Genomic DNA, 12,933 nt, shown 5'->3' with positions numbered 1-12,933 from the left:
GACTTCTGGGAGGGGAATGCTGTCCTGTTCTTGTCTGATATCAGATTCTGGCTGATCAGCAGTCCTTACTCTTCTGTCATAGTTTTTGTTTCATTGCTCCAGATGTTTGTTTGGGTTGTTTTTTGGTTTTTTTTTTAAATATTTGGTGAAAGTTCTGCTGGCAGGCCAGTACAGCACCTGCAGTCTTGCAGCAGTATGCGGTTTAGCATCATCCTGCTAAAATATGCAAGTATGGGAAAATATCTTCCTCTCTTTCATCCTGAGGATGCAGCATTTCACGTTTCAGTTTGTGATGACATTTTAAATGTGCATTGTTCCCCTGAATCATCTTCACATGCAGCGTCTTCTTTGCACGATAGAGCTTTAACCTTTGTGGATGGCACGGTGCTCACAGATAATGATTCATGGATGTTTCTGAGCCCATGCTGTGATCTCCATGAGAGAATAAGGCCTGTTTTTATCCCAAGTTTCTCCAGATTCTCTGAATCTTTTGGTGATATTATGTGCTGTGAATGGTGAGATAGTAAAGTCTTCACAATTTTATGTTCAGGAAGATTATTAGAAAATAATTTTGCAATTTGTAGACTGGAGAATCGCCTCTCTAAGATGCTTTATTTTATATACCTGATCATCTTTTATTACTGACCTGTTGCCAATTAGCACAATTAGTTGCAAAATGTTCCTTCAGCTGTTTCTCTTTAGGACCACTGACTCTTCTAGCCTTTTGTTGCCCCTGTCCCAATTTTTTTGCGATGCATCGCTGCCATCAAATTCTCATTGAGCTCATATTTTATAAAATAGGCACAATTTAAACATTTCATATGTTTGTTTTTTCTATTCTGTTGTTAACTGAGATTGAGATTTGGAGATCATTGCATTCTGTTTTTATTTACATTTTACACAGCATCCCAACTTTTTTGGAATTGGATTTGTATGACAACCTGTATATGTTTGCACATAAAACACAACACTGTTATGGTGATGCCACACACAAGAAGCCAGACCACCACGCGCGCCAGGTAATGCCTCCATAATGTAGATTTATTAGAATATTCAGAGTAGTGCTATAACATCTCATTCACTCGAGCTTTCTGTCAGTCTGTAGTTGTCGTTGACGCGTTGGTCCGTGAGACAGGCGCTCTGCAATGAAATGGATCTGTAAAGCAAAAAACCAAAAACAAAGCCTACCTAATATTTATATTACTAATTACAGAATTTACAGTCACAAAACTTTATGGGGCAGTTCAAATAAATGCGCAGGTTTCTCACTGACATAATAAAAATATTAAATACTTTTTTTTTTCTTCCTCAGAAACCAGTGAGTTTCATCAAAATGCAATAGAGGTGATTTACAAGCAACTCTCGCAAGCTAAAAAAAAAAAAAAAAAGGAAATAAGAAACAAAATCTGAGTATTAATGCGGATACAGTACAAAACTCCATCTCTCAGTGTATTGCCAGATTACCCCACATGTCACCTATGGGAGAGAAACGTATGACTCGTAAGCCTGCTAAAGACCCTAACCCGGACTGCGACCTGCTGTACAAACTCATTTGTTCGCTTCAGTCCGGTCAGAGACGTCAGATATAATCAGGCTACAATCTGCTTTATTCCGAACAAAGAACGGGGGAGGAAGTAGCAGCATATGAACTAAAAATGGAGTCGAAACACCTTAAAGTCTCCAACTCTTTGCCTTGCAAAAGTCTGACAAACTGTTTGATAGATAAAGGCATGATGGGACGGCGAGAGTGTGGGATTCTGGAGGACTTGATACAGTAAAGAAGGAGGGGGGAGCATGAGGTGAACTGGGGATGTCTGGTCTAGACCCGGCAGGTCTAATTGGATTTTTGGGTGCCCCTGCTCTGCTTGGCAAAGAGATTTAGGGGGGAACCTATTCCAACTGGTGAAAGCCTGTGTGTCGGGGGGGCTTAGAGGAAGTTGTGCTTGAGGGTGAAAGTTTGCTTCCCCAGCAGATTTCGGAGTGTGATGTTTAGATTTCTGCTTTAAACTCGTACCTGACCGCCATACTCATCAGAGCTGCTGCCATGCACCACCGAGTTTGCTGCAGTGCAGTGAGTGTGGGAATGTAGGTGCACCAGACAGACCGAAAAGACGATGCAAATATGGACAGTTTAAGGGCCTGTATAGTTTACCGTTATTAAGTAAAGTATTTCTCTTTGTTTTATCGGAGAGTGAGAGTGGAGTCATTGCAGGAAAGGGAGGAAACTGCCCGTGTCAAGGTAGGTTTTACAGGTACAGTGTGCACTGTTGCATAATATTTTTGGACGGCAGATGGTGAGCAGACCTGTGATTTTATTTTCTGAGTCGGTAAGAGAAGAACTGAGAACCTTGCTGGACCGCAGCAGACTACAGCAACGGATTCAGTGTTTTAATGGGCAAGTCTTGTCTCTCTCCACAAAGGCTAGAAACTCCTCTCGCTTACAGTTTGTTTCTCATTTGTCTTGCTCTGTTCTTCAGAACAGATTCGTCTTGATGGTGGGATTGGGTTTTCTGTGGAAAGAGGACAGAACTCCGGCAAAGGGCCCGGTCATACTGTCCGCTGGCTGCCAGGCCTTCAGAATCTCCTGAGTCTGGGCAGCGGGCTGCGCCACGGCCGGGTTGGAGGGCCCCAGACTGGACCAGCTGGGAGGCTTCAGCCCCTGGAGAACCGGAGAGCTGGAGGTGTTGGTGTAGCTGCTGTTGGCAGGAGCCGGACTGGGGCTCAGACTGGCAGGGCTCCCCAAGTTTCCATTGGCTGAGCCCGGCAGGGAGGCCGTGCTGTCAGGTGTGGGGCTACAGGTGGACTCTTTAGACTCATCATCATCTGATGAAGATCTTGGCTCCCCGCCCTTTTTCCCTCCAGAGCTGTTGTTGCTGCTGCTGCCTGTGGTGCCAGCAGAGCTGTTGGCTTTGGCGTTGGCTGCACGCTCCTGCTTACGGAACTTGGCACGTCTGTTCTGAAACCACACCTGACAGAAACACACATACACAGGTGAAGACGGGGCATTAGGCGGATACACAGTTTTATTTGTTATATAAGTGTCAGACGTCCTGACTTTCACTTCATTTCAGTCGTGCTGAAGATTTAAAAGCCTGATGGCACACCTGTACTCGGGCCTCGGTCAGGTCTATCTTCAGCGCCAGCTCCTCCCGGGTGTAGATGTCCGGGTAGTGCGTCTCTGCGAACACGCGCTCCAGCTCCTTCAGCTGGGAGCTGGTGAACGTGGTCCTGATGCGCCGCTGCTTCCTCTTCTCGTTCAGGCCAGATGGGTCCGAGAAGAACTTGTAAGGGACTGAAAGGGAATAATTGTTTCCATTTAATAAAATTTTTTTTTTTTAATAGGGCTAAACTAGCGCGTAAAACTGCGGAGGCCGAGCACTGAGTCGCAGAGGCCACGAAACATTTCACGCCTCATCTCGCCGCATTTTTTTTCATTTAACTTAAAAAAAAAAATATATATATATATATATATATATATATATATATATATATATATATAATTTTTTTTTTTTTTTTACGTTTATTTTTGTTTTGTAAAAAAGTTTTGGGAAATTTTCTGTTCTTAAAATAGTTATTAAAAATAAATAAAAAATAGCTCTTGTAAGGTTACTGAATAAGGAGGATTAATTGATTAATTGGTTTTAAACCCATCCGTAGCTGACATCTGGCCACACCAACCCGGACTCCGGGAGGCTGTACAATCGGTTGATTTATAATAAAATGTTTAGTGGGAAAAATCCATTAACTGTTTGTTTATTCTCTTTTTTTTTTAAAAGTTATTAATACCCATTTTTAAGTGTTAACCATTCTTCCTTACTGAAAAAAAATAAATCAAAATCACCTTGTTATAAGCTTAAATAAGCCGGGTTATTGGATTAATTTATACAGAGTTTTGCCACAAAAATAATTCGCCGTCTAAGATTGTTAATGCAAACAGAAACTATAAGATTCTCCAGCACTTTAGTCAGTTAAAATCCACAGACACTGCGGAACAACAAACATTAATTACTTGTTTAAATAATGATATAATTATCCCCGCTAAAAATAAAGAATGATTCGCCTTTTCTATTGTTATTATTATTATTGTTGTTGTTGTTGTTGTTGTTGTTGTTATTATTATTATTATTATTATTATTATTATTATTATTATTATTATTTCATCATCATCTCCTTCATAAGCATGATATTTAATTAGTCATTTCCACTAAAATAAAGATAGTTTGGAAAAAGGCCTCGGGTTTAAAATTTGTGTCATATAAAAAAGTTAAATATGATCATATATTTCGCCCTTCTCTTGCCGATCTTTTGGTGTCTTAATGAAATCTTGCGGAGACCTTGAAACGGGAACACAAGGAGAGGTTCCTGTACCTGAGGAGTAAGGTGTGGGCTGGTGCTCTCGCAGGGCTCCTAGCGTGCAGCTGGTCGTGCTGAGGGGAGTGCAGCCAGGGTTGGAGAAAGGGCCGCTCCGGATCGGGTTGTACTGGAAGGAGCTGGCCTGACTGCAGGAGCTGAAGTCCGCGTAGGCCGACGCTTCCATGGCTGCCATGCAGGAGTCATAGGAGTTCAGGTATGAGTAATCCATCTTATACATGGAGGTCAGCCGGCGCAGACACCGGTCTGTGAAGAAGTGCGCTGGAAACTCGGGACAGGGCGGCTTCAGTCGGGTCTGAGGCTGCTGTTAGTTTCTGGGATTGCTGTGAGTCGTTTAAACCAGTCAGAGTTGGACTTTTTTCTCCAGAATCTCCTGACGCGGTTGGTTTGTTTCTCCAGGCTTTTGTGGGCTTTAAGGTTTGTATGTCACCGTCACGCGGCTGGTAAGTAATCCAGATGTTTTCTCTGCAGCTCCGCTCTCTCTCCCTACTCTCCCCTCTCTCTGTCCGTCTCTTCGGCTCCCCTCCCTGGACTGAGGTTCGCTCTGCGCTCGCGCTCCGTTTGACAGCGCGCAGCGGCTCGCGCGCTGTTTATAATAAACTTGGCAGAGCGCGAGACAATAGCGAAGGCGGTGGTCTTGTTTCCATGACAATGCCACCAGTGAGCGAGCACGGACACGGACAGCCCCCCTCCCCTCTGCTCCCCTCCCACCGCTCTCTGCACCGCCCACGCGGCCCACAGCATCGCGAGCTAGCAGGTGTCAGCGGAGTTAAATCGCGCGCGTCTAAAAAGAATTACAGCGCGCTATAACGCGCGTGCATCCTTAATCGGACGTTTGTGATTCCGGTGAGTTCAGAGTTTTTCTTTCAGCCGTAATGTGACCAAAACCGAACGTCTCTGTTTCAGAGTTTTACTGACGCGACACTACAATCAGTGTTTACGTCATAGTAATGGCCTACCTGTCGCCTGGGCGAACACAGGTGTTACTAATGAAATTAATGTAGGTGCTTAGCTTAATTCATTCCAGCTGTTTGAATGAAAAATTCAGCTGGTGAATAAAGTTTACAGGTGGAAATTATTTGAACAACTAAATGAATACATTTTTATTCATTTTTTACTCCTAGCTATACTTTGAAGCCACTCGCTCTGAAAAAACTTGGACCTTACAGAATATGCATGATCGCTTTGGAAACCTTGTCTGTGATTTTTATTTATTTATTTATTTATTTAGGATGGGTCTTCTAGGAACTAAAGTAAAGCACGAATGTAGCCAAACAACACATCAGGCCTACAAGCTTGGAAACATTTTATTTTTAAAACATGAATACAAAGAAGCTAATTTTATAAAGAAAATGTGCGCCGTGCTTGAGAAACACACCCTCGGGATAGACATCCTCGCTGTTCTGGGAGGTTCTAGTGAAGCGTTTTTTGCGATATTAAGACATATGTGACGACTTTAAGCCATAACGGTCTGCTTAATATCGTCACAGGCGACTGAAATATGCACAAACAGATTCACCCCCCAAATAATAATAATAATAATACTACTAATAATAATAATAATGCTCCATAACCGGTCAATAGTGTCCCTGCGAGCTCCTGGAACCATCCGCGGCTCAGCCACAGAAGTCTTTATGTGAGGGGAAACGTCCAGATGTGACGGTGATTGGTGAGATTAAAAGCTTTGATTTGATTCCGATCACTTTTACGGAGATGTCACCAGAGTGAGCGTCAGTTTGATGTATAGGACTAGAGAGGGAGCTGGCTGCGGAGACAACCGAGCAACCACGACAGGCTAACCATAAACGCATTGAAGCTTCATAAATTGGTTTAAGTTTATTGTTCGGTGTCATACAATGTGATAAGTCATATCCCACACGGCCCCCATTACACAGACACACGCGCGCACAAACGGGGAGGCTTTGAAACCGGCAGGCAGGCAGACGCGCGCGCGCTCCACGTAGCTGCCAAATGTGCATGGTGCCATTTTTAAAAAGAGGGGGTTTCTCGCTGCTTTTCGTGAAATTAACACGTATTTCATTAGTTCTAGCAAATAATAAAATCCACAAACCAAAATTAGGTTTTGCGTGTACGCGAGGAATTAATTAAGTTTGGCCTGCGTGCACGCATAAAAATGTCTCAACGTGCGCGCCCTGCCTTCCTTTGACCACAGGCTGCACACGCTGCAGCTGCTCCTGATGATGATGCTGTTGATGCTCCTTAATGACATTAACCCGCTGCACACGCGCGCATGCGCGCATTCGCCTCTCCGCGTTCGCTTAAACTACAAATAAGCGACAATAATCAGATTTGTTTACGGTGTTTATCGTGTGATGGAGTTCGAGGCGGGGCGGCGCGCGGGGCTAGTTGTGTTCAGATGCTAGATGCTGCCTGAACATCACAGATGAGGCCCGCACGAGACAAACAAGTCTGAGGCCGCTGATTTGTCATTACAGGGACCCAAATCTTTTTTCTTTTTTTGTTTAATACGATTTTATTTTATTTACGATTTTTTTTCTAGGAATTGTTAAACTCAAAGACTTATCAAAATCACCGATTTAATGCACATTTGAAAATATTTGGGGCATCGCCGTCACAAAGTATCGTTACGCATTCGTTACAGCTCAGTGCAGCTGGTACACGAAGGTCTTTTTGACTTCAGGAGAAAGACTTTACACATGATATTAATAAAGAAAAAAAGTTAATTATGGACCACTTCATTTATTGCTTCGTGTGTGCGTCACAACACTTTATACGATTTTCAAATCCTTAAACAAAATCACAGCGAACCTCCTTAACGCGTGAACTAACAGGGATAACCTGCATCAACCCTTATAACATTTAAGGCACTTAAATAAATACAGCCCTACATTGTGTGAGTTTTTCTTTCCTCTGTTGGATTTCCACATTAACCGGTCAGCTCCCAGGCCTTCCATTTGTTGTATGTCCGCTTTTCTCTTTGCTGGGTTCAGAGGTGAGTTTACCGAGAAACTTAAACAGTTTCAAAGTTAAACTCTCCAGGGTCGTTTCTGCCTTCCAAAAAAAAAAAAAAAAAAAGCGCAGCCAGGAACGACCCTAGCTCTCCCGCTTTTAAACCATTTAAACTTTAATCCCTTCAAAGAAGGGACCGGTCTCTTCCAGGCCGCTAATCCGCCCTATAGTGCTCCGGCGCAGGGGGAGACTTCTCTGCTGCGAAGGCTTTAACTTTGGACTTTTACATTCATGGGGCGATTTTTAGGAAACAGTTACGGGGAGCTTTGGCATTCATGGCGTCTGAGTCAACAGAGGGGGCACACAATGGTCCCCTAGAGGCTCCTGAGAGCCCCCGAGAGAGGAACCCCGACTATAAGGATTATAGGCCCGTGGGTTATTAGGGCAAAGCGAATGAAGGCCCGTAGCGTGCTGTCTGTTTGTGAGCAGAGTATGACTGACTCCTTTCAGCGACTGATTGGTAACATTATCTGGTAATAAACATTCAAATTACCGATGATAAAACTGTAAATGACAGCTCTGCAAAATAAAATAGAATTAAATAGAATTGAATTTATTGCTGAAGCTGAAGCTATCATTTTTAATGCGCTAACCTCGAAGTCTATAATAATAATAATAATAATAATAATAAAATCGTAATAATTGTATTTCAAGGTTTCATGGGAGAAGTTTTAAAGCCCAACCCAATCACTTCATGTTCTCAGTGAGGGACTTACTGAGGTCACAAAATGACCCAGAGCGCATTAACCTGCATGTTTTCTTTTGTTTTGCTTGCTTCTTCTTCTTTCTTTTTTTTTTCTTTTTTTTTTTTTAATTCAGGCCACATTAATTGTCCTGTCTGCCCGCTAAAGGGGGATGATCCGCAGAGAGATTAAATTCTCGGCGTTTCTTTTTTCTGCTCCCGTCTTTCCTGCTGCTCTAATTCCTTGTGATGGTCTTCCTGCCCTAACGACACCGACTGGAGCTCTGCAGGGCTGCATGCAGATTGGCCTTAACGAAGAGGGCGGTCGGAAACTCGTGTGTGCGCCTTGTTGGCGGTGATGGCGCACGGATGAAAAGGGCGGCCTGTGTGATGGATGGATGGATAGTCTTGAAGGAGAGATGGAGAGGTGTGTGGGTAGAGACGGGGGGAGAAGGGGTCAGTGAAGGATGGGACAGCGGCGACACTGGCGTGATGAAAAGCCACCCGGGAGGCCCAGTCCGGTTTCTGTCTCTGTGACAGGCGGCGGGTCTGATATCCAAGCGAGGCTGTCAGTCAGAGAGGGAGACTGCCAGGTCCATCCATCCATCACCGAAGCTCAAAGAAGAACATGTCCCATGTGCTCAAAGCAGTTTTCTTGCTCCAGACTCAGGCAGCTATTGATTCGCAGGTCTGGATATTAACTTCCTCTTTGTCGAGCTCTGAAAAAGAGCTGTAATGCTCGAATAAAAGCAGAGATTACACTATTTCATCGACTTAACTGAAGTCAGTGCCAAGGTCCAGAGTACAATAAATATTACACTACATGATGTGAGCATAGCTACATCCAGCTGATGGCTGTGCACCAAGAGAAATGCTTTTTTAGGCAGGCGATAACCCTCCTTCACTGCCTGGTTTAGGGTGACCAGGTGCCCGTCTTTAAGTTTTACTGCACGGCATTTTTAGTCCTCCTCCTCCTGCAGGACATGCGGTTTTCTAAAGTCTGGATTTTACCCCGAACTATCAGAAAGAAAAAAAAGAGCCAACTGGCCACTAGAGTTTTTCCGTTTCCCCCCCTTTGTTTTAGCTTGTTATCTTCATTGTCAAGATATTTCTTTATCTTTATTTTGCAAAGTAGAAAATTTGGTGAGAATGAAGCAGCATGCATGTGATAACTGGCTAAAAATGACTGAAATTGTCAGATATGAGTCAAATACGTTCTGCCAATCTATGGCTGCATCCCCACTGAAACCCAGGATATACAGGAGTATATAAAACCATTACATGATACCATGAGAGCAAACTTCAGCTTCTTTTTCTATTCTTCTTGTTTTTACTTAGCAAGAGAGTTGGTAAACGGGTCCCACATTTAGTTTGTTGGGATCTGGTCACGCTGACCTGATTTAATGTGAAATTACACGCGGATTAATGTAATCGTTTCAACAAATATTCACAATTCTGCTTTTAAAGGAATGTGTTGCAGTAAATCGTTGTTTTTAATATGAACACTTATCTGTAAAAATAAAAGTTAGTGTGATTTAAAACGTGCGTGGGTTCTTTGGACAGAAGTCTACGCGCGTTGTATCACCAAGTGTCTCCATATTTTTAAATACTCAGCTGCTAACTGAGCAATCATCTGTCTGTAGCTCTTTGTCCCTATAATTCTAAATGTCCCAACAGTGATTTATGTAACTGATAATCAATCAGTGCATTGTTTTGCCTTTGGTAAAGAGTACTTCTAGGATTTTCAGGATTCGTGATTATTGTTATTTACTTTTGTATTTTTCCCCCATTTGCTCATAATGTGACTGTGTAGTCAAAACGGCCGAGCAGCTGGTCTGCTACCTGCAGTGTGACTAAAATGTGTCGTGTCATCGCTCCTCTTAAGATCCTCTTCCCTCGGAGGTCGATTTGATTGCGGATAAAATAAAATCAGAGCTCGCGGATCCTGCCGTTAACATCGGCCTGCGTTTTCACGGCCGCAATCGAGGCTGGCGGTGTGCACATTTGATTTGCAAGGTGATGGATGAGAGACGGAGCTGGATGGGAGGGGGTTGGTGGGCCCCCCCGGGTGGGGGTCCCGTCGGTGCAGGCTGTCTCCGCATATCAGTCCCCAATTACCCGAATATACCGTGACGCTCCGGCGAGAGACGATAGCGCGCGTCTAACTGCGTTAGAGAGGCAGCAAGTTACGGTTAAGTCCTCAGTCAGCCGGTGCTTGTGTGCTAGATCACAATCACAGTCTGGTGTGGAGTCTACTCTAGAGGAGAAAATAGATCTAATAAGAATATAGTCAAATAGTTTTGAAATATTAAATCGAGCTAATTTTCAGTGCGCATTGTCCCATTTATGTGGCGAGTGCAGTGAGTAAACAGGCCGAGAGGTAAAGACATGGCTCCTTAATTAACTGCACCGCTACTGACAAAGATCTGTGCTTTGTCTTCATATGACGGAAAATGGCTTCATAAAATCTGAATTTTTGCGCATAAAATGTTCGCACAGGTGGAAAAACCACAGGGTGCTAGTAAGTGCACTAAAAAAAAGCAGCATATTCGTTTAGATACCCGGTGGAATTTGGCGCAGCACACTCAGAAATCCACGTTCTTGTCAGGTTCTAGTCCGACTGGGACAGATTGAGACAAACCTTTATGAGCCAAAAATGGCTGTCCGGCACAAAGGCTCATCAGGACGGAGTTGCCAAAAAAAATAGCCTCGAAACATGGCCATTAATTTTAACCCATCACATTACGCTCATTATTATTTAAGTCCGCTCTAACCTGAAGTGAACGCGCATTCATCAGGCAGAATATGACGCAGAGCAGCTGCGGTTATTCACAAGCTGCGTACACCTCTGCTGCAGCACCAGACCTGTATTATCCTAATGGATAACGGCATGTTACTTAAAAAAGAAGCTTTTTAGGATAAAAACCAGGTCCCGGGAGACCGCATACACACACATACGCACACATACACACAGATACAAGCACACCACAGCTGGAGCGGCGAGGGATGGCCGCGCGCAGGAGAGCTTCTCCAAACACGCTAATTAGATCTCGAGCTCTGGCCCCGCGCTCTGAAAGCAGCCCAGCGGCGGAGCGCGCGGAGCTGTGGAAAGTTAATTGAATTAAATTCCCTCTAAACTAATTAGGCTGCAATCTGCCACGCGAGCTGTCCCTGAGCAAGGTTCGAATTAGGCGGAATGGATTTGTTCCTTTTCTTTAAAAGAAAGGAGGACAGACTGGTGTGTGTGTGTGTGTGTGTGTGTCAGAGATGGGTTTTTTTTGGTGGGGTCCTTTATTTGTCTTTTATGCTAATTCTCCCAGGGGACTGTCGCGTGATTGCTTTACGGTAACGGGCCGGTGCGAGCATCCCTTCCACCGAACCCTCCACGGCGTCAGGGGTTAACAGGAAGAGACCCGGCAGTGTTACTTTAACGAACATGCGAGGTCCGGTACTGTGCTGGCAGTGGTAACTGCGCTGCTTTGCATGAATGGGGAGCATCTTCAGACTAAGAGCTGAGTGGACTGAGGTAGCCTAATGGAGGTGAAATCGATCGCTTTCCTAGGGGAGCACAATGAGCGAGGGCAGGAGAGGCAGAGATGAGAGAAGCGCGGAGGGACACGGATGAAAATCCCCCGTTAAGAGCAGGGACAGATATGATAATTGGAGAGCCGCTAGTAGTCGTTTATCATTCACCACCTCCACCTGGCTGCTGCTGGCTGAGCTTCAGTGAATTAGAAACTCTCTGTGTAAAAGCTTTATCCTGGACAGCAACGTGCAGTCCATGCTGGTGGGTTCTTGTTGTTTTGTTGTTGTTGTTGTTGTTGTTGTTGTTGTTGTTGTTGTTGTTTTTGAACCCCAGAGCTACCAGGAGCCCCTCCACATGCACATCTTCCCTTGTAACCCCTCCCCCACAGGTTTACCTTTTGTATCTCGCCTGCATCTTGGACTTGTGTCCATCTTTATGAGCAGCAGGAAGTGGGAGAGATGGACAGATGGGACAGACAAGGAAGAAGGAAGGGGGGAGAGAGAGAGAGAGGACGGTGGAGAAGCAGGAGGCAGAGGAAGGCTTGAGTGAGGGAAATGCAGCGAGATAGCGGGAGAGGGAGGTTAGGACGATGGAGGGCCAGGTTTCTGTTTCTCCATAATCTAATCAGAGAAATGGCAGCAGTCAGAAATAGCCTGACAGACAGACTAAGAGCGTCTTCTCTTTCTCCTCCTCTTCTTATTCTTGTCTTCCTCCGGGGAGGGTAAATGGATACACACACACACACACACACACACACACACACACACACACACACACACACACACACACACACACACACACACACACACACACACACACTTTCCCCCTTCCTAAAACCATAAAGTGTAGATGTGTTTGAGGGTTATAAGAGATGAGAAAAAGCCTGGAGGTATCACAGCAAAACCTGATCTACAGTCCAGATGAAGCCACTTAAAGTCTCACTTAAAAACACCAAAAAAAACCCTCTGCTGGCCTGTTGCTGTTTTGTCTGTGGGTGTCAACAGTTTAAAGGCATCGGCTTCATGCAGATGACATTTGAGGCATTTGGCAGTTCATTTTTAGCACAACCCACAGTTTATACAACCACAGAGTAATCTTAGATTCGTGAGTGGTATGGTATCTCCCCCACCAACCCACATGCTTCACACTGATGAATGACTGGGAGGTGGGTGGTAAAGAAGGCATCAAAGAGAGGAGAGAATATTCCCCCTTATTTCAGCTCAGAGGAGGCACACACGAAATCTTTTGAGGAGTCAAAGCAACCAAATCGTGACAACAAAATTTTCAGCTAAAATCTGTATGCTCTTTTGATTTCTTCTATCCTAAAGTATACAGAGAGGCAGTTCAGAGAGCTTCTAAGAGA

The 12,933-nt window shown here is 44.4% G+C and overlaps 1 protein-coding gene across 1 annotated transcript; it reads right to left on the bottom strand.

The window, feature by feature from the left end:
• Positions 1–904: 904 nt before the first annotated feature.
• phox2a (paired like homeobox 2A) lies at positions 905–5,002 on the bottom strand. The gene is made up of 3 exons (XM_080888948.1): positions 4,369–5,002; positions 3,105–3,292; positions 905–2,968 (listed from the first exon to the last, which is right to left on the bottom strand). The coding sequence occupies exons 1-3, from the start codon at positions 4,589–4,591 to the stop codon at positions 2,474–2,476; spliced, it is 906 nt and encodes a 301-aa protein (XP_080745074.1). The 5' UTR covers positions 4,592–5,002; the 3' UTR covers positions 905–2,473.
• Between the last annotated feature and the right edge of the window lie 7,931 nt (positions 5,003–12,933).

This window comes from Rhamphochromis sp. 'chilingali', assembly GCF_963969265.1.
Source record: "Rhamphochromis sp. 'chilingali' genome assembly, chromosome: 8".
NCBI lineage: Eukaryota > Metazoa > Chordata > Actinopteri > Cichliformes > Cichlidae > Rhamphochromis > Rhamphochromis sp. 'chilingali'.
The sequence above is the reverse complement of the archived record's forward strand: the minus strand, read 5'-3'. Positions and strand labels throughout refer to the sequence as shown.

Bases quoted from the DNA above. Each gene is read 5' to 3' on its own strand.
- phox2a (XM_080888948.1), bottom strand. From the start codon at position 4,591: ATGTATAAGATGGATTACTCATACCTGAACTCCTATGACTCCTGCATG. The intron at 3,293-4,368 runs GTACAGGAACCT...ATTCCCTTTCAG, and splicing joins GCCCACACCTTACTCCTCAG to TCCCTTACAAGTTCTTCTCG. The intron at 2,969-3,104 runs GTGTGCCATCAG...TGTTTCTGTCAG, and splicing joins TGACCGAGGCCCGAGTACAG to GTGTGGTTTCAGAACAGACG.